The following is a 27,518-nucleotide window of genomic DNA, read 5'->3' on the forward strand; positions in this document are numbered from 1 at the left end:
CAATTACTTGGACACTATCCATCATTTGAGTCATTAATATAATCATATTTTCAGTGTCTGAGGAAGAAATCATTTCTAATGCGGTGGCAAGGAAAGACACAGTCAAAACATGATTTACAATAATTATTAGGACTAGGAGATTGCCACGGAAAATTTGGACGTAAATGCTTTCAAAATCACAGAGAAAAGGACAGAGGGAGAATAAAGTCACAAGGATGAAAAAAAGTAACTTAATAAAAGCATATTGCGTTGGTGCGCACAGGTTCAGCAAAGAAGGACGAGACAAGCAAATGGAATTTCAATGTGTTGCTTTTTTATTTGCTCTGCAACGGTGACTACTAACTAAATACACACACGAGGATAACACACTAACGGATAGCGCATTAACAGATTAATTTAATTCATTTAATTAAGTTTAGTTTGAATATCACTTGCTACTAAAGGTCTTGTTACCATACCACAAGTTTGATACAATAACACAATTTTTTTTAAATCCTTCCCAATATTTCATAACTTCAAGTTTAGCAAACATTGGGCCTCATTTACAAAGGGCAGTAAACATTACAATTAGTGTGCAGCACATTCATGATTTCCCTATTTCCTATTGCAATTATATTCATTATCGTGCGTAATAGCGGGCATATTATGGCGCACACTGATTTTATTGTGCCACACATTGGCAATCAGAATGAATATGTGATTTGTATGGTAATGCATGATAATGAATTTAAATGAGGCACCCTGCTCTGAATAATGAGAAGAGCTTCATTCACACCGTATTTACTAAAGGGTGATAATCGTAGTGTGCACATTAAAGTGAGCGATAATTAGTTTAGTTTGGAAACCAGGCTTTAACCACTGACAGAGCAGTGAAAATTACCGGTTAATAACAAGTTATATTAAGCGTGAATAAATGTGAATGAATGTTATAATTTCTTAGATTTTATTTTATTTTATAGTTCATTACATTAGTACACATAATGCAGTGATTACATAAAACAGTGGACCAATCGGTATTATAATTTAAAACCACCTCCTCCACTAGAATTTCTAGCTCCTCTGTGTGCAGTTTCAGTTTGCGTTGCCTTTGCCCCTCCCCTGCGGGGTTCTGTGTCTGTTGATCACTTATTTTCAGTCACTGTAAGCCACCTCCATCTTCACAATAAGCTACTGACCAAAAGATATGGGTAACACTTTAAATTAAGGTGCTGCTTATTAATGTTTTATAAATGTTTTATAAATGTATCATATTTGCTTAATAACTATGTTATAAATTGTTAATAAAGCATTATATGTGGTTTATAACCATGCAATAGAATTGCAGTTTTATGAAGGGGCGGTTTTTAGCCAGCTATTGTACTTTGGGATGTTTAAACGTAATTCCGTCTATGGCATTGTTAAACACTGTCTAGAATGCTTTATTAACACTCTATTACATAGTTACTATGCATCTATTATACATTGATAAAACATTAATAAGCAACACCTTCATATAAAGTTTTACGAAGATACGCCTGGACTGCTGGGGCTTTTTATATCACGGTGGTCACAGGTAAGTCTGTGACATTATCGTCCACATTAAATTATCACTCACAATACATGTAGTGTGCACTCTTTGGTATGTAAATTAGCCAAATTGTGTGCACAAAATTAATGCATTCTCTGTTTGTAAATGGGACAGTACATTTTGATTTATGGTGCATGTTAGGCTCAGGGCTTAATGTGCATGTTACAGCTGTATTTAGTGCCCTTTCATAAATGAGGTCCGTTGTGTGTAGGGTGTCGCTTCGAGATCTCTTACAATAAGACTCTCTGCAGCAAGATCTCTCACCCAAACTACACAAGATCTCTTACAATGAGAAACCCTGCAGCAAGATCTCTCAACCAAACTACAAGAGATCTCTTACAATGAGAAACCCTGCAAGATCTCTCACCCAAACTACATGAGATCTCTTACAATGAGAAACCCTGCAGCAAGATCTCTCACCCAAACTACACAATATCTCTTACAATGAGAAACCCTGCAGCAAGATCTCTCACCCAAACTACACAAGATCTCTTACAATGAGACTCCCTGCAGCAAGATCTCTCGCCCAAACTACACAAGATCTCTTACAATGAGACTCCCTGCAGCAAGATCTCTCACCCAAACTACACAAGATCTCTTACAATGAGAAACCCTGCAGCAAGATCTCTCACCCAAACTACACAAGATCTCTTACAATGAGAAACCCTGCAAGATCTCTCACCCAAACTACACAAGATCTCTTACAATGAGAAACCCTGCAAGATCTCTCACCCAAACTACACGAGATCTCTTACAATGAGAAACCCTGCAAGATATCTCACACAAACTACACGAGATCTCTTACAATGAGAAACCCTGCAGCAAGATCTCTCACCCAAACTACACAAGATATCTTACAGTGAGAAACCCTGCAGCAAGATCTTTCACCCAAACTACAAGAGATCTCTTACAATGAGAAACCCTGCAAGATATCTCACCCAAACTACATGAGATCTCTTACAATGAGAAACCCTGCAAGATCTCTCACCCAAACTACACAAGATCTCTTACAATGAGAAACCCTGCAAGATCTCTCACCCAAACTACACAGAGATCTCTTACAATGAGAAACCCTGTACGATTTCTCACCCAAACTACACAAGATCTCTTACAATGAGAAACCCTGCAAGATCTCTCACACAAACTACACGAGATCTCTTACAATGAGAAACCCTGCAAGATCTCTCACCCAAACTACATGAGATCTCTTACAATGAGAAACCCTGCAAGATATCTCACCCAAACTACATGAGATCTCTTACAATGAGAAACCGTGCAGCAAGATCTCTCACCCAAACTACACAAGATCTCTTACAATGAGAAACCCTGCAGCAAGATCTCTCACCCAAACTACACAAGATCTCTTACAATGAGAAACCCTGCAAGATCTCTCACCCAAACTACACGAGATCTCTTACAATGAGAAACCCTGCAAGATCTCTCACCCAAACTACACAAGATCTCTTACAATGAGAAACCCTGCAGCAAGATCTCTCACCCAAACTACACAAGATCTCTTACAATGAGACTCCCTGCAGCAAGATCTCTCACCCAAACTACACAAGATCTCTTACAATGAGACTCCCTGCAGCAAGATCTCTCACCCAAACTACACAAGATCTCTTACAATGAGAAACCCTGCAAGATCTCTCACCCAAACTACATGAGATCTCTTACAATGAGAAACCCTGCAGCAAGATCTCTCACCCAAACTACAAGAGATATCTGACAATGAGAAACCCTGTACGATCTCTCACCCAAACTACACAAGATCTCTTACAATGAGACTCCCTGCAGCAAGACCTCTCACCCAAACTACACGAGATCTCTTACAATGAGAAACCCTGCAGCAAGATCTTTCACCCAAACTACAAGAGATCTCTTACAGTGAGAAACCCTGCAAGATATCTCACCCAAACTACATGAGATCTCTTACAATGAGAAACCCTGCAAGATCTCTCACCCAAAATACACAAGATCTCTTACAATGAGAAACCCTGCAAGATCTCTCACACAAACTACACGAGATCTCTTACAATGAGAAACCCTGCAAGATCTCTCACACAAACTACACGAGATCTCTTACAATGAGAAACCCTGCAAGATCTCTCACCCAAACTACACAAGATCTCTTACAATGAGACTCCCTGCAGCAAGATCTCTCACCCAAACTACACAAGATCTCTTACAATGAGACTCCCTGCAGCAAGATCTCTCACCCAAACTACACAAGATCTCTTACAATGAGACTCCCTGCAGCAAGATCTCTCACCCAACCTACACAAGATCTCTTACAATGAGACTCCCTGCAGCAAGATCTCTCACACAAACTACACAAGATATCTTACAATGAGAAACCCTGCAAGATTTCTCACCCAAACTACACAAGAACTCTTACAATGAGAAATCTTGCAAGGTCTTTCACCCAAACTACACAATATCTCTTACAATGGAACACCCTGCAGCAAGATCTCTCACACAAACTACATGAGATCTCTTACAATGAGACTCTCTACAGCAAGATCTCTCACCCAAACTACACAAGATCTCTTACAATAAGAAACCCTGCAGCAAGATCTCTCACCCAAACTACACGGGATCTCTTACAATGAGAAACCCTGCAAGATCTCTCACACAAACTACACAAGATCTCTTACAATGAGAAACCCTGCAAGATCTCTCACCCAAACTACATGAGATCTCTTACAATGAGAAACCCTGCAAGATCTCTCACCCAAACTACATGAGATCTCTTACAATGAGAAACCCTGCAAGATCTCTCACACAAACTACACGAGATCTCTTACAATGAGAAACCCTGCAAGATCTCTCACACAAACTACACGAGATCTCTTACAATGAGACTCTCTGCAGCAAGATCTCTCACCCAAACTACATGAGATCTTTTACAATGAGAAACCCTGCAAGATCTCTCACCCAAACTACACAAGATCTCTTACAATGATAAACCCTGCAGCAAGATCTCTCACCCAAACTACATGAGATCTCTTACAATGAGAAACCCTGCAAGATCTCTCACCCAAACTACACAATATCTCTTACAATGAGAAACCCTGCAAGATCTCTCACCCAAACTACACAAGATCTCTTACAATGAGAAACCCTGCACCCAGAGGATGCGTTTGACTGAGGGTGTGCCTGAGGGTGTGTCTGTGTGCATTGCTGCTGTGATGTTGTCTCTGAGGGTGTGACTTTGTGCATTGCTGCTGTGATGTTGTCTCTGAGGGTGTGTCTGTGTGCATTGCTGCTGTGATGTTGTCTCTGAGGGTGTGTCTGTGTGCATTGCTGCTGTGATGTTGTCTGTGAGGGTGTGTCTGAGTGCATTGATGCGTGCTGCTGTGATGTTGTACAATGTGTTGTATCTGAGGAGAAAATTTGTTTTCTAGGGTCAAGACGGAGCAAAGGGTGAGAGAGGAGAGGATGGAGAGCAAGGACAAGCGGTGAGTGACTGCACACGAACTGCATTGTTCATTTATTCAGTCATTCATTAAATCATATTGAATTATTTATTGTGATCAGTTGAATGTATTTTTCTTATGAATGTTTACCACAGTATTTTTGCAGTTTTCCCATGCTTTTCCCATGGCTTTATGTGCATTTGCCATAATTTACCCTGGTTTACCATGCTTTTTAATATGCTTTATCACACAGCTCTGTACTTTACAATGCTTCCCTATGCTTTATATACATCTTTGTGCTTTGCAATGCTTCCCTATGCTTTACCATACCTATCTGTGCTTTACAATGCTTCCCTGTGCTTTACTGTTCCTCTCAGTGCTTTACAATGTTTCCCTATGCTTTATTATACTTTCATAAGTGTTACCTCTGTATACTGACTGTCCCACTCCCCTCCTCTCTCTCTCCGCAGGGCTCCCCCGGACCCACTGGTGAGAATGGCCCCCCAGGACCTCCGGGAAAGAGGGTAAGAGCCGAGCCAGGGGTCCCCTGATCCTTCGAGGGCCACTGTGCACGCAGCCCTGTACACTGAGACAGGGTCCCCCAATCCTCAATGGTATTGATGAGGATCCTATTTGTGAATTGATTGTATTGATGAGGATCTTGTTTGTGAATTGATTGTATTGATGAGGACCTTGTTTGAATTGATGGTATTGATGAGGATCTTGTTTGAATTGATTGTATTGATGATGATCTTGTTTGAATTGATGGTATTGATGAGGATCTTGTTTGAAGTGATGGTATTCATGGGGATTGTGTTTGTGAATTGATGGTATTGATGAGGATTGTGTTTGTGAATTGATGTTATTGATGGGGATCTTGTTTGAATTGATGGTATTGATGGGGATCTTGTTTGAATTGATGGTATTGATGGGGATCTTGTTTGAATTGATTGTATTGATGATGATCTTGTTTGAATTGATAGTATTGATGAGGATCTTGTTTGAAGTGATGGTATTGATGAGGATCTTGTTTGAATTGATGGTATTGATAAGGATCTTGTTTGAATTCATGGTATTGATGGGGATCTTGTTTGAATTGATGATATTGATGGGGATCTTGTTTGAATTGATGGTATTGATGAGGATCTTGTTTGAATTGATGGTATTGATGAGGATCTTGTTTGAATTGATGGTATTGATGAGGATCTTGTTTGAATTGATGGTATTGATGAGGATCTTGTTTGAATTGATGGTATTGATGAGGATCTTGTTTGAATTGATGGTATTGATGAGGATCTTGTTTGAATTGATGGTATTGATGAGGATCTTGTTTGAATTGATGGTATTGATGATGATCTTGTTTGAATTGATGGTATTGATGAGGATCTTGTTTGAATTGATGGTATTGATGATGATCTTGTTTGAATTGATTGTATTGATGATGATCTTGTTTGAATTGATTGTATTGATGATGATCTTGTTTGAATTGATGGTATTGATGATGATCTTGTTTGAATTGATGGTATTGATGGGGATCTTGTTTGAATTGATGGTATTGATGAGGATCTTGTTTGAATTGATGGTATTGATGAGGATCTTGTTTGAATTGATGGTATTGATGATGATCTTGTTTGAATTGATGGTATTGATGATGATCTTGTTTGAATTGATGGTATTGATGGGGATCTTGTTTGAATTGATTGTATTGATGAGGATCTTGTTTGAATTGATGGTATTGATGAGGATCTTGTTTGAATTCATGGTATTGATGAGGATCTTGTTTGAATTGATGGTATTGATGAGGATCTTGTTTGAATTGATGGTATTGATGGGGATCTTGTTTGTGAATTGATGGTATTGATGGGGATCTTGTTTGTGAATTGATGGTATTGATGATGATCATGTTTGAATTAATGATATTGATGAGGCTCTTGTTTCAATTGATGGTATTGATGGGGATCTTGTTTGAAGTGATGGTATTGATGATGATCTTGTTTGAATTGATGGTATTGATGATGATCTTGTTTGAATTGATGGTATTGATGGGGATCTTGTTTGAATTGATGGTATTGATGAGGATCTTGTTTGAATTGATGGTATTGATGAGGATCTTGTTTGAATTGATGGTATTGATGAGGATCTTGTTTGAATTGATGGTATTGATGAGGATCTTGTTTGAATTGATGGTATTGATGAGGATCTTGTTTGAATTGATGGTATTGATGAGGATCTTGTTTGAATTGATGGTATTGATGAGGATCTTGTTTGAATTGATGGTATTGATGAGGATCTTGTTTGAATTGATGGTATTGATGGGGATCTTGTTTGAATTGATGGTATTGATGATGATCTTGTTTGAATTGATGGTATTGATGATGATCTTGTTTGAATTGATGGTATTGATGATGATCTTGTTTGAATTGATGGTATTGATGAGGATCTTGTTTGAATTGATTGTATTGATGATGATCTTGTTTGAATTGATTGTATTGATGATGATCTTGTTTGAATTGATGGTATTGATGGGGATCTTGTTTGAATTGATGGTATTGATGATGATCTTGTTTGAATTGATGGTATTGATGAGGATCTTGTTTGAATTGATGGTATTGATGAGGATCTTGTTTGAATTGATGGTATTGATGAGGATCTTGTTTGAATTGATGGTATTGATGAGGATCTTGTTTGAATTGATGGTATTGATGAGGATCTTGTTTGAATTGATGGTATTGATGAGGATCTTGTTTGAATTGATGGTATTGATGAGGATCTTGTTTGAATTGATGGTATTGTTTGATGATGAGGATCTTGTTTGAATTGATGATATTGATGGGGATCTTGTTTGAATTGATGGTATTGATGAGGATCTTGTTTGAATTGATGGTATTGATGAGGATCTTGTTTGAATTGATGGTATTGATGATGATCTTGTTTGAATTGATGGTATTGATGAGGATCTTGTTTGAATTGATGGTATTGATGATGATCTTGTTTGAATTGATGGTATTGATGATGATCTTGTTTGAATTGATGGTATTGATGGGGATCTTGTATGAATTGATGGTATTGATGATGATCTTGTTTGAAGTGATGGTATTGATGGGGATCTTGTTTGAATTGATGGTATTGATGATGATCTTGTTTGAATTGATGGTATTGATGAGGATCTTGTTTGAATTCCTGGTATTTATGAGGATCTTGTTTGAATTCATGGTATTGATGAGGATCTTTTTTCTCTGTTCAGGGTCCTGCTGGAACGAGAGGTCCGGAGGGGCGACAGGGAGAGAAGGGATCCAAGGTAAGGAGACAGGACTGCAATTCGAGCACCTATTCAAACTGATTTATTAACAAGGAGGAGCAGTTTATTACCCTATCACTGTATTGACACCTGCAGTGCTTCATAGCATGTTATAAAGCAGTTATAAGACTTCTTATACAGGCCTTTGTTACGTATTCTCATAACATTGCATTGCTATAGGTTTGCTAATACCATTATTAAAGTGACATTTATAAGAGCAGTCTGATATTGTTAACAACACCCTTTATAGTACGTTTAGATGAATTAAAGATGATTTGTAACACATCCTTAAACCAAAGTGTTTCCAGAATATGTGGATTTACATTTACTATTTCAGGGTGCTTTACTAACCCTCTCCCTCTCTCTGTCAGGGTGCTTTACTAACCCTCTCCCTCTCTCTGTCAGGGTGCTTTACTAACCCTCTCCCTCCCTCTGTCACGGTGCTTTACTAACCCTCTCCCTCTCTCTGTCAGGGTGCTTTACTAACCCTCTCCCTCTCTCTGTCAGGGTGCTTTACTAACCCTCTCCCTCTCTCTGTCAGGGTGACCCGGGTGCTAATGGCCCAGCCGGAAAGACAGGTGCAGTCGGGCCCCAGGGGCCCCCAGGCAAACCCGGTACTGAGGGGCTGAGAGGCATCCCAGGATCAGTGGTGAGTGGAAAATAAAAGAACGCAGCCCTGAACATTCAGGCACAAACACTGCACTGCACTGTAACACACGTCTCTCTATTCACGCACTGCACTGTAACACACATCTCTCTATTCACACACACTGTACTGTACTGTAACACGCATCTCTCTATTCACACACACTGCACTGCATTGTAATACACATCTCTCTATTCACACACACTGCGCTGCACTGCACTGCACTGTAACACACGTCTCTCTATTTACACACTGCACTGCACTATAACACACATCTCTCTATTCACACACACTGTACTGCACTGCACTGTAACACACGTCTCTCTATTCACACACTGCACTGCACTGTAACACACATCTCTCTATTCACACACACTGCACTGCACTGTACTGCACTGTAACACGCATCTCTCTATTCACACACACTGCACTGCACTGTAACACACATCTCTCTATTCACACACACTGCACTGCACTGCACTGTAATATAACATCTCTCTATTCACACACACTGCACTGCACTGCACTGTACTGTAACACACATCTCTCTATTCACACACTGCACTGTACTGCACTGCACTGTAACACACATCTCTCTATTCACACACACTGCACTGCACTGTAACACACATCTCTCTATTCACACACACTGCACTGTACTGTAACACACACCTCTGTATTCACATACTGCACTGCACTGCACTGTAACACATATCTCTCTATTCGCACACACTGTACTGTAACACACGCCTCTCTATTCACACACACTGCACTGTACTGTAACACACACCTCTCTATTCACACACACTGCACTGTACTGTAACACACGCCTCTCTATTCACACACACTGCACTGTACTGTAACACACATCTCTCTATTCACACACACTGCACTGTACTGTAACACACGCCTCTCTATTCACACACACTGCACTGTACTGTAACACACATCTCTCTAACACACACTGCTCTGTACTGTAACACACGTCTCTCTATTCACACACACTGCACTGTACTGTAACACGCATCTCTCTATTCACACACTGCATTGCACTGTACTGTACTGTAACACACATCTCTCTATTCACACACTGCATTGCACTGCACTGTACTGTAACACACATCTCTCTATTCACACACTGCACTGTACTGCACTGCACTGTAACACACATCTCTCTATTCACACACACTGCACTGTACTGTAACACACGCCTCTCTATTCACACACACTGCACTGCACTGTAACACACATCTCTCTATTCACACACACTGCACTGTACTGTAACACACACCTCTCTATTCACACACACTGCACTGCACTGTAACACACATCTCTCTATTCACACACACTGCACTGTACTGTAACACACATCTCTCTATTCACACACACTGCACTGTACTGTAACACACACCTCTCTATTCACACACACTGCACTGTACTGTACTGTAACACGCATCTCTCTATTCACACACACTGCACTGTACTGTAACACACATCTCTCTATTCACACACTGCACTGCACTGTACTGTAACACACATCTCTCTATTCACACACTGCATTGCACTGCACTGTACTGTAACACACACCTCTCTATTCACACACACTGCACTATACTGTAACAACCATCTCTCTATTCACACACACTGCACAGTACTGTAACATGCATCTCTCTATTCACACACACTGCACTGTACTGTAACACACATCTCTCTATTCACACACACTGCACTGTACTGTACTGTAACACACATCTCTCTATTCACACACACTGCACTGTACTGTACTGTAACACACATCTCTCTATTCACACACACTGCACTGTACTGTAACACACATCTCTCTATTCACACACTGCACTGCACTGTACTGTAACACACATCTCTCTATTCACACACACTGCACTGTACTGTAACACACATCTCTCTGTTCACACACACTGCACTGTACTGTAACACACGTCTCTCTGTTCACACACACTGCACTGTACTGTAACACACATCTCTCTATTCACACACTGCACTGTACTGTAACACACGTCTCTCTGTTCACACACTGCACTGTACTGTAACACACATCTCTCTATTCACACACACTGTACTGTACTGTAACACACATCTCTCTATTCACACACTGCACTGTACTGTAACACACATCTCTCTATTCACACACTGCACTGCACTGTACTGTAACACACATCTCTCTATTCACACACACTGCACTGTACTGTAACACACACACACTGTAACACACATCTCTCTACTTAACACACACTGCATTCACACACACTGCACTGTACTGTAACACACACACTCTCTATTCACACACACTGCACTGTACTGTAACACACACACACTCTATTCACACACACTGCACTGTACTGTAACACACACACACACACACGTCTCTCTATTCACAGAGACGTTTCAGACATTGTGTGTGTGACTGTTGACTGTAACACACGCTCTGTGTGTGGAGACTGCACTGTGTGACGTGCACTGCACTGTGTGTGTGTAGTGGACACATTAGTGTGTGTGACGTGACACACACACGGCTGCACTGTACTGTACTGTAACACACATTCACACACACTGCACTCACACACACTGCACGAGACTTGGGGTGTGTCTCTGGAGATTATGATGTGTGGTCTGTACTGTAACACACTGCACTGTACTGTAACACACACACTCTCTTTCACACACACTGCACTGTACTGTAACACACATCTCTCTATTCACACACACTGCACTGTACTGTAACACACACACTCTCTATTCACACACACTGCACTGTACTGTAACACACACCTCACTCTATACTGTAACACACACACTGCACTGTACTGTACTGTACACACACCTGTACACACACTGCACTGTACTGTAACACACACACACTCTATTCACACACACTGCACTGTACTGTAACACACACACACCTCTGTTCACACACACTGCACTGTACTGTAACACACACACACCTCTATTCACACACACTGCACTGTACTGTAACACACACACACCTCTACTCACACACACTGCACTGTACTGTAACACACACTCTCTATTCACACACACTGCACTGTACTGTACACACCTCTATTCACACACACTGCACTGTACTGTACACACACACACCTCTACTCACACACACTGCACTGTACTGTAACACACACACACCTCTGTTCACACACACTGCACTGTACTGTAACACACACACACACCTCTGTTCACACACACTGCACTGTACTGTAACACACACACACCTCTGTTCACACACACTGCACTGTACTGTAACACACACACACCTCTGTTCACACACACTGCACTGTACTGTAACACACACACACCTCTACACACACACACTGCACTGTACTGTAACACACACACTCTCTATTCACACACCACTGCACTATTAGGACACGTGTGTGTGACGTGACGTGACATTGACATTTGTGTGTCATGACACTGTGTGTGGACGTGACACCGCGACATTGTTGTGTGTGTGTGTGGCATACTGCACGTGTACTGTAACACACACATGACATTGTGTGTGTGGGGTGACTGAGGGTGAGTAACGTTGACATGTGTGACGTGACATGTTCACATGCACTGTGGTGTACAACAGAGACACACACACAGTGTGTGTACGTAACACACACATTGTGTGGTTGGCACACAACGGTGCACTGTGTGTATGTGAACACACATTGTGTGTGTGTGGAGCACAGCACTGATACTGTGACTGTACTGTATGTTGTAAGTGACACACACAAATGACTGTGTGTGTGTCACACTGACACTGCATTGTACTGTAACCACACCTCTGTGTGTCACACCCACTGCACTGTACCGTAACACATGGGGTACACCTTTGGACTCACACACACGGATACAAGTGTGTGTGACACACAACATGACATGGACAATGACATGTGTGGAAACACACACAGTGTGTGTGACGTGACATGATTTACACTTGTGTGGTGTGGAGACTGTGTGTGTGTGACGTGACACACATGCACTGTGACACACACGACATCAGTGTAGAGGGTGACACACACATTGACCTGTGTGGTGACACACCATTGTGACTTGTGTGACGTGACATGTGTGTGTGGTGGGTTGACACAGGTGACCACCTGTTACACACACACTGCACTGTACGTAACACACACACACAGAGTGACAAAATCTAGACTATGTAGATCAAGTGTGTGTGTGACGTGACACTGGAACATTGTGTGTGTGGTGTGCGAAGTTGTGTCCATGGATTTAGAATATGTGAGTGTGTGTGACGTGACATGACATTGTGTTGGTGTGTGAGGATAAGTGTGGGTATGCGTGACATTTGACACTGTATTGTATTTGTTGTGGGTGGACCCAGTGAGTGTGTGTGACGTGACATGACAACCACACAAACACAGGACTCTGTGTGTGTGTGTGTGGTAAGACACCACAGTGTGTGTACTGTGACATTGACATTGTGTGCACGTGTTGTAAACACACACACACATTGTGGACATAACCACTCTGTGTGTAACACTTGGTGGACATTAGTCTCTATTCACACACACTACGCTGTACTGTAACACACACACACCTCTACTCACACACACTGCACTGTACTGTAACACACACACACCTCTGTTCACACACACTGCATTGTACTGTAACACACGTCTCTCTGTTCACACACTGCACTGTGCTGTAACACACACACACCTCTACTCACACACACTGCACTGTACTGTAACACACATCTCTCTATTCACACACACTGCACTGTACTGTAACACACACTCTCTCACTTGTCTCAACCACACACAGATCAACCTGTTGCACCTGACGGCACACCATGACGTGCAATGAAAGGAGCAAATAACGAACACTGGCACAGACAATGACTGTGTTTATCCTTCCGTACAAATCAATAACACCCATTGGCACAGGCATGTTGTCGTACAGATCTGTTAACGCACACACATACCATCGACCGTGTCGTCCAAATCAATGACGAAAGGTCCACAACCATTGAGCACACCGTTGGCCGACATTGTGACACACACACTAACACTGTATAACCATTGACTTCTGCGCCATACACATCACCCTAAAACGTATGTTCTAACGCGTCCCACACCCCGCACATATCGCTGTCGAGAGTGTACACACATTAGCTGTTGTTTCACATAGAAACCTCTGTAACACACACACACCTCTATTCACACACACTGCACTGTACTGTAACTACACACTACACAGCAATGAGTTCATTTCACAGAAATCATGAAATCTGTGATAACAGTGAAAACAATACAGCCCCAACCATTGCTAATAAAACGTGGCATTTGAGATTTGTGAACCACCCCCCCAACCCCATGTACCCTGAACTACACATGAGACACATACAGTACATGTGCATCTTACAGTAGTATAGACACTTGAATAAGCCTTCATGCATACATACTGTAAACATATTGTACTCTTCCTTGCACATATTTTTTCATGCATACAACACAGCGATTTAGATTTTTCTGATATAATAAGATGTCATATTTTCTCATATCTCGCTGTGTTCCTCCGCAGGGTGAACAAGGCTCTCCCGGAGTGACAGGACAGAGGGGCCCCCCCGGACCCATCGTGAGTCACCCCACAATCTCAGGCGTGTGGCGTGTAGCGTGTTTCATGTAACATGTATGTTAGTGATACATATTTGGTGTGAGATGTATGTTACTGAAACACTTTACTACTTACCCATGCCATGTGTTATGTCTGTTACTGGCACAGCATGTCTAGTTATTGCTGTGTGCCGTGTCTGTTACTGGCACAGCATGTCTAGTTATTGCTGTGTGCCGTGTCTGTTACTGGCACAGCATGTTTAGTTATTGCTGTGTGCCGTGTCTGTTACTGGCACAGCATGTCTAGTTATTGCTGTGTGCCGTGTCTGTTACTGGCACAGCATGTTTAGTTATTGCTGTGTGCCGTGTCTGTTACTGGCACAGCATGTTTAGTTATTGCTGTGTGCCGTGTATGTTATTGACGCTCCTTGTGTAACTGTAACCGTATGTTACTGATTCCCTCTGTTTATACCATTGGCGTGTGCCTTGCTGTATATCTTCGTGCCATGTATGGTGTATTGATTGACCACGTTTATCTCCTTGGCATGTGGTCTGTTCCTATTAGCCTACTGACTATATATACTTTATATACTATCTATATCTATATATTATAATTTATATATCTTATATAATATATATCTATTATACTGGACTCGAACATACACATACCCCATACAACGTGATTGTCTATCCCCCTATATATCTTCGTGATGCAGGGCAGACTGTCATACACAGCCTATACAAGGATTTGGGGTGGGGGTCCCAGCCCCGGGAGAGGACCACACAGACGTCCCCTGGGGGGCTCTCCCCCCCCCCCCCTGCAGGGCCCCCCTGGTCTGCCTGGTCTGCAGGGAGACCCCGGAGCCAAGGGAGAGAAGGGACACCCTGGCCTCATCGGCCTCATCGGACCCCCAGGAGAGCAGGGAGAGAAGGGAGACAGGGGCCTGCCAGGGCCACAGGGCAGTCCTGGAGCCAAGGGAGAGACTGTGAGCACCCACTACACTGCACCACACACACTCCCTTCACTACTCACTGACACACACCCACTACACTGCACCCACTACACTGCACCACACATACTCCCTTCACTACTCACTGACACACACCCACTACACTGCACCACACACACTCCCTTCACTACTCACTGACACACACCCACTACACTGCACCACACACACCCTACACTACACACACACACTGCACTACACTACACTGCACCACACACACTCCCACTACACTGCACCCACTACACTGCACCACACACACTCCCTTCACTACTCACTGACACACACCCACTACACTGCACCACACACACTCCCTTCACTACTCACTGACACACACCCTTGCACTACACTGCACCACTCATACTTCCTTCACTAATCACTGACACACACCCTTACACTGCACTGCACCCACTACACTGCACCACACACACTCCCTTCACTACTCACTGACACACTCCCACTACACACACCCACTACACTGCACCACACACACTCCCTTCACTACTCACTGACACACACCCACTACACTGCACCACACTCACTCCCTTCACTACTCACTGACACACACCCACTACACTGCACCACACACACTCCCCCACTACTCACTGACACACACACACTGCACCACACACATACACTACACTACTCACTGACACACTGCACCCACTACACTGCACCACACACACCCACTACACTGCACACACTACACTGCACCACACACACTCCCACTACACTGCACCCACTACACTGCACCACACACACTCCCTTCACTACTCACTGACACACACCCACTACACTGCACCACACTACACTGCCTTCACACTCACACACTCCCTTCACTACTCACACTGACACCACACATACTCACTACTCACTGACACACCCCACTACACTGCACACTACTGCACACACACACACACCTCACTACACTGCACCCACTACACTGCACCACACACACACCACTTCACTACTCACTGACACACACCCACTACACTGCACACACTACACTGCACCACACACACTCCCTTCACTACACTGCACCACACTACACTGCACCACACACACTACACTGCACCACCCACTACACTGCACCACACACACTCCCTTCACTACTCACTGACACACACCCACTACACTGCACCACACACACTCCCTTCACTACTCACTGACACACACCCACTACACTGCACCACACACACTCCCTTCACTACTCACTGACACACACCCACTACACTGCACCACACACACTCCCTTCACTACTCACTGACACACACCCACTACACTGCACCACACACACTCCCTTCACTACTCACTGACACACACCCACTACACTGCACACACTACACTGCACCACACATACTCCCTTCACTACTCACTGACACACACCCACTACACTGCACCCACACACTGCACCACACACACTCCCTCACTACTCACTGACACACACCCACTACACTGCACCACACACACTCCCTTCACTACTCACTGACACACACCCACTACACTGCACCACACACACTCCCTTCACTACTCACTGACACACACCCACTACACTGCACCACACACACTCCCTTCACTACTCACTGACACACACCCACTACACTGCACCACACACACTCCCTTCACTACTCACTGACACACACCCACTACACTGCACCACACACACTCCCTTCACTACTCACTGACACACACCCACTACACTGCACCACACACACTCCCTTCACTACTCACTGACACACACCCACTACACTGCACCACACACACTCCCTTCACTACTCACTGACACACACCCACTACACTGCACCACACTACACTGCACCACACACACTCACACTACACTGACACCCACTACACTGCACCACACACACTCCCTTCACTACTCACTGACACACACCCACTACACTGCACCCACTACACTGCACCACACACACTCCCACTCACACTGCACACACTACACTGCACCACACACACTCCCTTCACTACTCACTGACACACACCCACTACACTGCACCACACACACTCCCTTCACTACTCACTGACACACACCCACTACACTGCACCACACACACTCCCTTCACTACTCACTGACACACACCCACACTGCACCACACCCACTCACTGCACCACTCACTGACACTACACTGCACCCACTACACTGCACCACACATACTCCACTACTTCTGACACACACTTACACTGCACACACCCACTGCACTGCACACTACACTGCACCACACACACTCCCTTCACTACTCACTGAGACAGATATACAGTGTGCTGCGGGGGGTCTCTGTGCAGATATACAGTGTGCTGCAGGGGGTCTCTGTACAGATATACAATGTACTGCGGGGGGTCTATGTGCAGATATACAGTGTGCTGCGGGGGGTCTCTGTGCAGATATACAGTGTGCTGCAGGGGGTCTCTGTGCAGATATACAGTGTGCTGCGGGGGGTCTCTGTGCAGATATACAGTGTGCTGCGGGGGGTCTCTGTGCAGATATACAGTGTGCTGCGGGGGGTCTCTGTGCAGATATACAGTGTGCTGCGGGGGGTCTCTGTGCAGATATACAGTGTGCTGCGGGGGGTCTCTGTGCAGATATACAGTGTGCTGCGGGGGGTCTCTGTGCAGATATACAGTGTGCTGCGGGGGGTCTCTGTGCAGATATACAGTGTGCTGCAGGGGGTCTCTGTGCAGATATACAGTGTGCTGCGGGGGGTCTCTGTGCAGATATACAGTGTGCTGCGGGGGGTCTCTGTGCAGATATACAGTGTGCTGCGGGGGGTCTCTGTGCAGATATACAGTGTGCTGCGGGGGGTCTCTGTGCAGATATACAGTGTGCTGCGGGGGGTCTCTGTGCAGATATACAGTGTGCTGCGGGGGGTCTCTGTGCAGATATAAAGTGTGCTGCAGGGGGTCGCTGATGCTATTCATGTTTCAGGGAATCGCAGGACCAACTGGACCACTCGGACCAGCTGGACCCCCCGGATTACCAGTGAGTACTGAGCCCTCACCTTCACCCTCTCCAAGCTACTTTAGGGAGAGGAATTAAACACTCCCCCCCACCCCACCCCTCACCCATCACCCATCACCCCCACCCCTCACTCTCAACAACTCACCAGAATTACGCGCCCAGCACCTCGCCAGGGACACCCTCGTGGGAGTGGGGGACTTTCTGACTTGGAGAAACCCATGACCCAACAGTGGGTCAACTACCATGGGGGAGTGAGTTGAGAGATCAAGAGTAGAGGTGCGACACTCTATATCTCCTCTAACCAGAGGAAGAAGGAAGGAGAGAGAGGTGAGACTCCCACCCCTCACTCTCCCGTCACCTGTCTCCATGTCTCTCTCCCCTCGTCTCTCTCTCTCTTCTCATCTCTCTCTCCTCTTCTCATCTCTCTCCACTCTGTCTCCATGTCTCTCTCCCCTCGTCTCTCTCTCCTCTCATCTCTCTCCTCTCACCTCTTCTCATCTCTCTCCACTCTGTCTCCATGTCTCTCTCCCCTCGTCTCTCTCTTCTCATCTCTCTCCTCTCACCTCTTCTCATCTCTCTCCACTCTGTCTCCATGTCTCTCCCCTCGTCTCTCTCTCTTCTCATCTCTCTCCTCTCACCTCTTCTCATCTCTCTCCACTCTGTCTCCATGTCTCTCTCCCCTCGTCTCTCTCTCCTCTCATCTCTCTCCTCTCACCTCTTCTCATCTCTCTCCACTGTCTCCATGTCTCTCTCCTCTCGTCTCTCTCTCCTCTCATCCTCTTCTCACTTATCTCTCTCTTGTTGTTCACAGGGTCCTATTGGTGTGAAAGGTGCTAAAGGAGCTTCAGTGAGTAAAGAAAAAACAACACAAGAGCCTGATTACTGAAACATCCATCTTTATTCTTAATAATAATAATAATAAACTTGCACATGTAATGCACTTTTCATCATAAATGTTTTTTGATCTCTCTCTGATTATCCCCTGGTTTGCTCTCTCTTGTTTTCAGGGTCAAGCTGGTCCTAAAGGAGAGAAGGGTGTCGCTGGACCTGCAGGTCCGCCTGTAAGTACCTCCAAACACTTAAAGGGGAGGTTAGTTCAATCTCATTGCTGGCCTGGTGCTCTAGAATAAGAAATACACAAATGATGATGTACAGTGATGTACATTTTGACTAAAGTCCAAGGGCTCGATTCTCAAAGCTATTTACTCCAAATCGTTGTTAGCATTATTTTGGTCTGATGGGGAAAAAAAAAGCCTTTATAATTCTGAACAAATAAGAAGCCAGTCCAGACAGTCTGCTCACAGCCCCGGCACCACATGCCTGTTTGACTCTGTTGGCTGTGTTATTACTCTGTGGAAATAGCTTTGAGAATCAAGCCCTGAATCTCTCTAGATTAAACCCTTTCAGTGGCAGGCGTGACAAGATTGATATCTGCAGAGTCACTGCTCATCAGTATCAGTGCATGAAATAATCATGGTTCAGAGACCAGAACCTACCCTCTCGCTACACCCCTCCCCTCTCTCTCTCTATACCTCCCCTCTCTACACCCTCCCCCTCCCCCTCCCCCTCTCCCCTGTACACCTCTCTCTCTCTACACCCCTTACCCCTCCCCCTCTTTAGGGACCCCCTCCCTGTGGGTGAGAGATCTACACCCACTCTTTACACCCCCTCCCTTCTCTGAATGGGACCCTCTACTACACCCCCTCCCCGAGAGAGTCTCTCTCCACCCCGCCCCGATCTCTCCTCTCCACCCCTCCCCCATCTCTCTACACCCTCCCCCCCCCTCTCTCCCCCAGGGCTGTCCCCCTCAATCTAGCAATGAGTTATCACCAGTCGACTCTGTTCTCACACACAACCCCCTGTCCTCAGGGCCCCCCTGGTGAGGTGATCCAGCCCCTCCCTATCCAGATGTCCCCCAAGAGGAGCAGGCGCTCAATCGACGGCAGCCAGCTGGAGGAGGAGGGGGTGCAGGCCGACGCAGCCCTGGACTACGCTGAAACCGGCATGGAGGAGATCTTCGGCTCCCTCAACTCCCTCAAACAGGAGCTCGAGCACATGAGACACCCACTGGGCACCAAGGACAACCCGGCCAGGACCTGCAGGGACCTGCAGCTCAGCCAGGCCGAATTCAAGGACGGTGAGAGATGGGAGAGGGGTGATATAGAGCTGTAGACTTAATCAATAGAGATGTAGATCAGATCAATAGAGCTATAGACCTGATCAATAGAGATATAGACCAGATCAATAGAGCTATAGACATGATCAATAGAGATATAGACCAGATCAATAGAGCTATAGACATGATCAATAGAGATATAGACATGATCAATAGTGATGTAGACATGACCAATAGAGATTTAGAGACAGAGACATGTAGACACAGAGACAGAGACATGCAGCTCAGAGGAGGGGGTTCATAAGGATACACATCAGATGAATGCAGAGTGACCCCTGATCCACACTGCTAGCTACCTGATTCAGTTTAGCTGCAACACACACCTGCAAACCCCTTTCTGTGTGTCTGGGTTCTGCTGCCCCAGTATGCTGAGCCCCCTGTCTGTGTGTCTGGCAGGTGAATACTGGATCGATCCCAACCAGGGCTGCGCTCGAGATTCATTCAAGGTTTTCTGCAACTTCACTGCGGGAGGAGAGACCTGCATCTACCCAGACAAGAAGATTGAGTCGGTGAGACTAAAACACAGCAACATACTCTACCCTACAACACACAGTACAGTGCACTTTACATAGAGATCTGCATCTCCCTAGACTGTACTAGAAGTTAATGTGTGGTGTGTCTTCTCATGCAGTTTGTGGGTGAGAGGACTGTGAAGTGAGCCGGTGAGCGTGTAACCCTGCACAGTGCAATACAGCCCTGCACGCTGCACCCTACACTGCACCCCATCTCTATACACTGCACCCTGCACCTCCTCACTACACACTGAGAATTACACCCGGCACACTGATCACTGCACCCTGCACCCTGTTCACTGCACCCTGTACACTGCACACTGCACACCACTCCACCCTGATAACATGCCTCTGTCTCTCTTTCAGGTGAAGATGAACTCCTGGAGCAGCGAGACCCCTGGAACCTGGTTCAGTGAGTTCAAACAAGGCAGCAAGGTGAGTGAGTGCTGGAAGCACGGGCTGGGAGTCTGTAGGCCAGCGCCTGGGTCTTCCTCTCTCTCCCTCTCCCTCCCTCTCTAATCCCCTCTCTCCCCTCTCCTAAGTTCTCAAACATGGACTCTGTAGGCGAGACCCTGGGTCTCTCTCTCCCTCTCTTACCCCTCTCTCTCCCTCTCTAAACCCCTCTTTCTCCCACTCTAACCCTCCCTTTCTAACACCTTCTCTCTCCTTCTTACCCCTCTCTCCCCTCTCTAATCCCTCTCTCTCCCTCCCTATCTTACCACTCTCTAACTCCCTCTCTCTCTCTTACCCCGTCTTTCTCTCTCTCTAACCCCTCTCTCCCTCTCTAACCCCTCTCTCCTTCTCTTACCCCTCTCTCCCTCTCTTACCTCTCTCTATTCCACTCTTACCCCTCTCTCTCCTTCTCTTACCCCTCTTACCTCTCTCTATTCCCCTCCTACCCCTCTCTCTCCCTCTCTTACCTCTCTATTCCCCTCTCTGACCCTCTCTCCCTCTCTAACCCCTCTCTTACCCCTCTCTCTCCATCTCTTACCCTTCTCTCTCTCCCTCTCTTACCTCTCTCTATTCCTCTCTCTTAACTCTCTCCCCTCCCCCTCTCCCCTCTCCTCAGTTCTCGTATGTGGACTCTGAAGGTGAGCCCCTGGGTGTGGTTCAGCTCACGTTCCTGCGGCTGCTGTCTGTCTCGGCCCGGCAGAACTTCACCTATCACTGCCACCACTCCGTGGCCTGGCAGCACTTGGGCAGCGATGGCTTCGAGCGGGCCCTGCACTTCCAGGGGGCGAACGAGGAGGACATGAGCTACCAGACCAGCCCCTACATCAAGGCACCACTCGACGGCTGTGCTGTGAGTGCAACACACAATACTGGAGATCAATACTGTATCAATATAGATCAATACACTGAGTCTATCAATACTGTATCAATAGAGATCAATACACTGAGTCTATCAATACTGTATCAATACAGATCAGTACACTGAGTCTATCAATACTGTATCAACAGAGATCAATACACAGGGTCTATCAATATTGTATCAATAGAGATCAATAATCAGCACACCCTGAACTGGCAGAACAGCCCCTACCTCAAGGCCCTGCTCAGCACTGTAATTTGACTTCTGTCTTGCACAATAAGTATTTATTTCACTTCATCTAGTCATTCTCTCACCCTCGCCTTTCTCTCTCAGTATTGTTAAGGCCTGGATACACCAGCGCGTTGCTTCGCTTTTTTTTTTGAGGCGCGGTGGACAGCCCCACACCAGCGTATCTATACCCAACCGTCAATTCCCTTTCCTGGGTAAAAAAAGAGTACTTTATAGCATTCCATTTAGCACGAAAAAAACCCTCTCTGCTTCACTGCTGCTCTTACCAAATACAAAGAAAATACGGTTGTGTTTTGGGAAGACGTGGAAAGCTTGACATTAACAGAAGAGGAGGAGGAGGAAGAAGAGAGTCGTACTGTACATAAGTGTGAACATGCATTTCCATTAGTCTTAAGGGATTTTCGATAGTCTTCTAAAATAAAGAACCTTTGTCTTGAATCATCTTTAGTACCTTGTCTATAGATAGATAATCACAGTGTGTGTTCATGCGTATTTGTACATGCTTGTTTGTGTGTGCGTCTGGGTGTACTTTCTATCTGTATACATACATGTTGTGTGTAAACAGTCAATAATAGTACTAGACCACAGTTTTACAGCAATGGATTATGCAGCAAAAGATCTGACCGGTACATCTATATATATTTCGTTTAATAAGACTGAATCAGCAAAACAAAGCACATGCAAATAAAATAATCAACAGTCATATTAATGAATTGCGCAATGCAAATATCGTTTCCTGAATCAATTGTACAGTATATGCTAGGTTTCAGATCGCATAGTCATGCATAAGACATTATACAATGCTACTACATTATTTCCGTTACATGAGAGTAGGTGTTAAAACTTCATGCTGATATTGGACTCAGCCCTCATCAAGATAAGCACCAACTAAGACATGTGATCCATCTGTGTTTCTGGTGTTGATGGCTGAAGTCTAATGCTGGCTCCAGGGATCAGCCTATTTTGCCTCCCCAGCGCATCAGCACACACAACGGCTGTGATGCTGGCTCCAGGGATCAACCACAGTGCCGTCTCCCCAGCACATCAGCATGACAACCATCTGGACTGAGCTGAGTAGTGTACTTCTCTGGGGTTGTCAAGTGGGCATCTTCCATCCTTGGTGTTTCGTTGACTAGCCAACAACACTTTAAGAGGGCTCGACAGTGATTCTGGTGTCCCAGCATCACCCCCCTCCATCCTCCACTCAGCTCAGCCCAGTTCACTTACCTTCCTTTACATCGACGTTGCTTTCTTTCTACGATGCTTGAGGTCCCCAACCAGAATCTTTTTCGTCTCAACCAGAGCCAGTTGCTGCTCCTCTCTGCTGCTTCAGATAAGTTCTTCACAATGCATCGCAACTCTTTACCACTGAATCCAATGTCTCTGAGAAACCGGGTTGTAGAGTGTACTACAAATCCTTGACAACCCCCTCCACTGGGTAAACCCGGACTCTCCATCCTCGCTGTTTCGCTTCGGCAGCTAGTTGAGCATACCAAAGTTTCTTCCTCTCATACGCCTCATCCACAGCATCCTCCCATGGCACTGTTAACTCTACCAGATGAACAAGGCATGCTGATCCAGACCACGTATAACCACATATTCCATACACTTCGAGTAAAAAAGACGATCTTCCATTGAAAACGTAGTATTTCGTATTATTTCTACTGTTTTGTAACTCTACCGTTCGCTTACTGACTCAGGTATATGATGTACATGTATGTGATCCTCTCTGTGCCAGAAATGGAAAGAGAGAAAAATCCACATTAACCTATATAAACAAAAATCAATACACTGTGCACAAATCAGACAGGGATGTGGATAATCCGACAGGGATGTGGATAATTCACAGTAGTGACACACTGGTGTGTCCAGATAAATTCTCTCTCTCTCTCTCTCAGTATCGTAAGGGCTGTGAGTCATATTAATTCTCTCTGTCAAATTCAAGTTCAAATTCAAAGGTGCTTTATTGGCATGACAACATTAGCGGTATTGCCAGAGCAGATAAAAGTACAGTATATAATATAAACAATGAGAGGAATGGTATGAACATCAATATTAACATGAAATAAACAGTGAACATCAATATAAACATGAAATAAACAGAGTGAACATCAATATTAACATGAAATAAACAGAGTGAATATCAATATAAACATGAAATAAACATTGTGAACATCAATATAAAAAGTAAATAATGAAAAGGAATAATTAAATATAGAGGTATAAAACGGAACACTGGTAAATAAACAAACTTATATTTATATTATAGAGTCCCCTCTTTATGGCATACAAAGCCCTGCATGCTTTCTTCTTCAATGCATTCACTGCCAGGTTAAAGCTCTCTGAGGCAATGATGCTCGACCCAGGTATGTGTAGCTGCTGGTGTGTTCCAGGGTAGTGTTGCCCAGAGTGAAGTGATATATGTTTCTCTGAGATCTACCTTTCTTCTGGAGTATCATGACTGGTCTTGCTCATGTTTACTGCCAGGGCCCAGGTCTGACACTAGCAGTGCCAGGCTTTGCTGCAGACCCTGCTCTGTGAGGGACAGCAGGACCAGGTCATCTGTGTAGAGCAGGAATTGAATTTCTGTGCTGTGTAGAGTGAGTCCCGAGGCTGCAGACTGCTCCAGCACTCTGGCCAGCTCATTGATATAGATACTGCGTGGAGCAGGAATTGAATTTCTGTGCTGTGTAGAGTGCGTCTCGAGGCTGCAGACTGCTCCAGCACTGTGGCCAGCTCATTGATATAGATGTTTGTGGCAGGGGTGGCTTGGTGATGATGTCAGACCAGGAAGAGAGACATACAGTACTGCGGGGATGAAGTACTGATGCACAGATTTATTATAAAAGAAATATTTAAACAAAACGAAACACTTTTCAAACAAAAAGGCACAATGGCCAAAACAAACAGACAACAAACAGTGAACAAATAACAATTGTTATATTTTTCACACAAAATACAAAACAACAACACATATCAACACACAAAATACAAAACAATAACAATACATAACACACAAAATACAAAATAACAACAACACATAACAACACACAAGGGCAGGTGTACCTCGCCACAGTGTTGAACAGTGTGGGGCTCAGCCTGCAGCCCTGTCTCACTCCACGTCTGTGTGAAGAACTCAGTTCTTTTGTTACCAATTTTCACACTGCACTTATTTTCTGAATAAATTAACTTTATTGTGTCATATACTTTGTCCCTTACACCACTTTGAAGAAATTTAAGGAATAGCCCTTCATTCCAAATTAAACCAAATGCCTTTTTAAAATGGTGAATATTTTTCCTTTACAAGTTTGGTGGATGTGTTTGTCTGTTAGGGTGTGCAGGGTGTAAATATGATCAGAGGTGTGGTGGTTTGGTAGGAAGCCAATCTGACTCTTACACTGTGTTCGGTAAGGAAGGCCAGTATTCAGGCATTAACGATAGTGCAGAACACCTTCCCCAGGTTACTGCTCGCACAGATGCCCTGGTAGTTATTGGGGTCAGATTTGTCTCCACTTTCATATATGGGTGTTAAGTCCTTGGTTCCAGGTCTCATGGAAATATGCAGCTCTCAGTACGAGATTGAAGAGTTTAGACAGGGCCTCCTGCAGTTTGGGGCTGCTGTGTTTCAGCATCTCACTGTGGATGCTGTCGGGCCCACATGCTTTTCTGGTTTTGAGAGCCATGAGTTTATCTTTGAGCTCATGCAGAGTTATTGGGGTGTCTAGGGGGTAATGGTTTTCTTTGATACAGAATTCTAATCTTTTTTTCGCAAATTAAATCTCTCTCTATCTCTCAGTATCGTAAGGGCTATGATTCATATTAATTATCTCTCTATATATCTCTCTCAGTATTGTAAGGGACATGATTCATATTAATTATCTCTCTCGCTCTCTCTCTCAGTATCGTAAGGGCTACGATTCATATTAATTCTCTCTCTTATATATCTCTCAGTATCGTAAGGGCTATGATTCATATTATTATCTCTCTCTCTCTCTCTCTCTCAGTATCGCAAGGGCTATGACAAGACAGTTCTGGAGGTGAACACTCCCGTGGTGGTGCAGCTGCCTGTGCTTGACGTCATGTTCACAGACTTTGGGGAGGCCAAGCAGAAATTCGGCTTTGATGTGGGACCCGTGTGCTTCCTGGGATAGAACAAAATAAACCAGAAACACAACCCAGCTACAAAACACACAAACAAACAAACAAACAAACACATTAAAAAAACAACCAACGCAAAGCAAGCAAAAGCCAGTCCTGTCACAATACTACGAGACCCCGGCCACACCCACTCACCACACTCACCCCCCCCCCCCGTAGTATTCCTGACGGGCAGATAAAGAAGAAATGAAGAAATATGAGAATCTCGAAGCGGAAGAGCTGCCTACACGTGCTGCTGACTGCGTAAGAGACTAACCCTGGAGGAGCGGTTCAGCAAGCACATGGACATCAAGAGCACTGAAATGAAGAAAGACTTTCATAACATCGAAGAGAAGAAAAATACAACAAACAGCAGAAACCAAAGACTTTGTAATGTGAAAAAAGATTACCAAAAATATGTGCAGTTAAAAAAGTCCTTCGCTCCCCTTCTCACTCGCTCTCTCTCCCAAACTATCTGTAGATGTATTGAAAAGAACCATTTGGGAGTTTCAAGAAAGGGAAGGGAAACCGGTAGCCATATACGTGGGGTCTAGCTGGTAATTTAGATTGATTTATACCAGCTTTTACTACCGAACACCAGTGCAG

The 27,518-nt window shown here is 44.6% G+C and overlaps 1 protein-coding gene across 1 annotated transcript in view; it reads left to right on the forward strand.

The window, feature by feature from the left end:
- The window catches only part of LOC121304182 (collagen alpha-2(XI) chain-like), a 110,170-nt gene extending 83,123 nt beyond the window's left edge, over positions 1 to 27,047 (forward strand). The window contains exons 52-65 of the mRNA XM_041235150.1: positions 4,975 to 5,028; positions 5,457 to 5,510; positions 8,231 to 8,284; positions 8,826 to 8,933; positions 14,520 to 14,573; positions 15,376 to 15,537; positions 18,494 to 18,547; positions 19,338 to 19,373; positions 19,534 to 19,587; positions 20,396 to 20,663; positions 21,099 to 21,211; positions 21,581 to 21,649; positions 22,284 to 22,517; positions 26,780 to 27,047. Of these exons, the coding sequence (XP_041091084.1) occupies positions 4,975 to 5,028; positions 5,457 to 5,510; positions 8,231 to 8,284; positions 8,826 to 8,933; positions 14,520 to 14,573; positions 15,376 to 15,537; positions 18,494 to 18,547; positions 19,338 to 19,373; positions 19,534 to 19,587; positions 20,396 to 20,663; positions 21,099 to 21,211; positions 21,581 to 21,649; positions 22,284 to 22,517; positions 26,780 to 26,926 (1,461 nt within the window). The 3' untranslated portion in view covers positions 26,927 to 27,047. The remainder of the gene's footprint in view (positions 1 to 4,974; positions 5,029 to 5,456; positions 5,511 to 8,230; positions 8,285 to 8,825; positions 8,934 to 14,519; positions 14,574 to 15,375; positions 15,538 to 18,493; positions 18,548 to 19,337; positions 19,374 to 19,533; positions 19,588 to 20,395; positions 20,664 to 21,098; positions 21,212 to 21,580; positions 21,650 to 22,283; positions 22,518 to 26,779) is intronic.
- The last annotated feature ends 471 nt before the right edge of the window (positions 27,048 to 27,518 follow it).

The sequence above is a fragment of the Polyodon spathula genome, chromosome 37 (genome assembly GCF_017654505.1).
Source record: "Polyodon spathula isolate WHYD16114869_AA chromosome 37, ASM1765450v1, whole genome shotgun sequence".
In the NCBI taxonomy this organism is placed as follows: Eukaryota; Metazoa; Chordata; class Actinopteri; order Acipenseriformes; family Polyodontidae; genus Polyodon; species Polyodon spathula.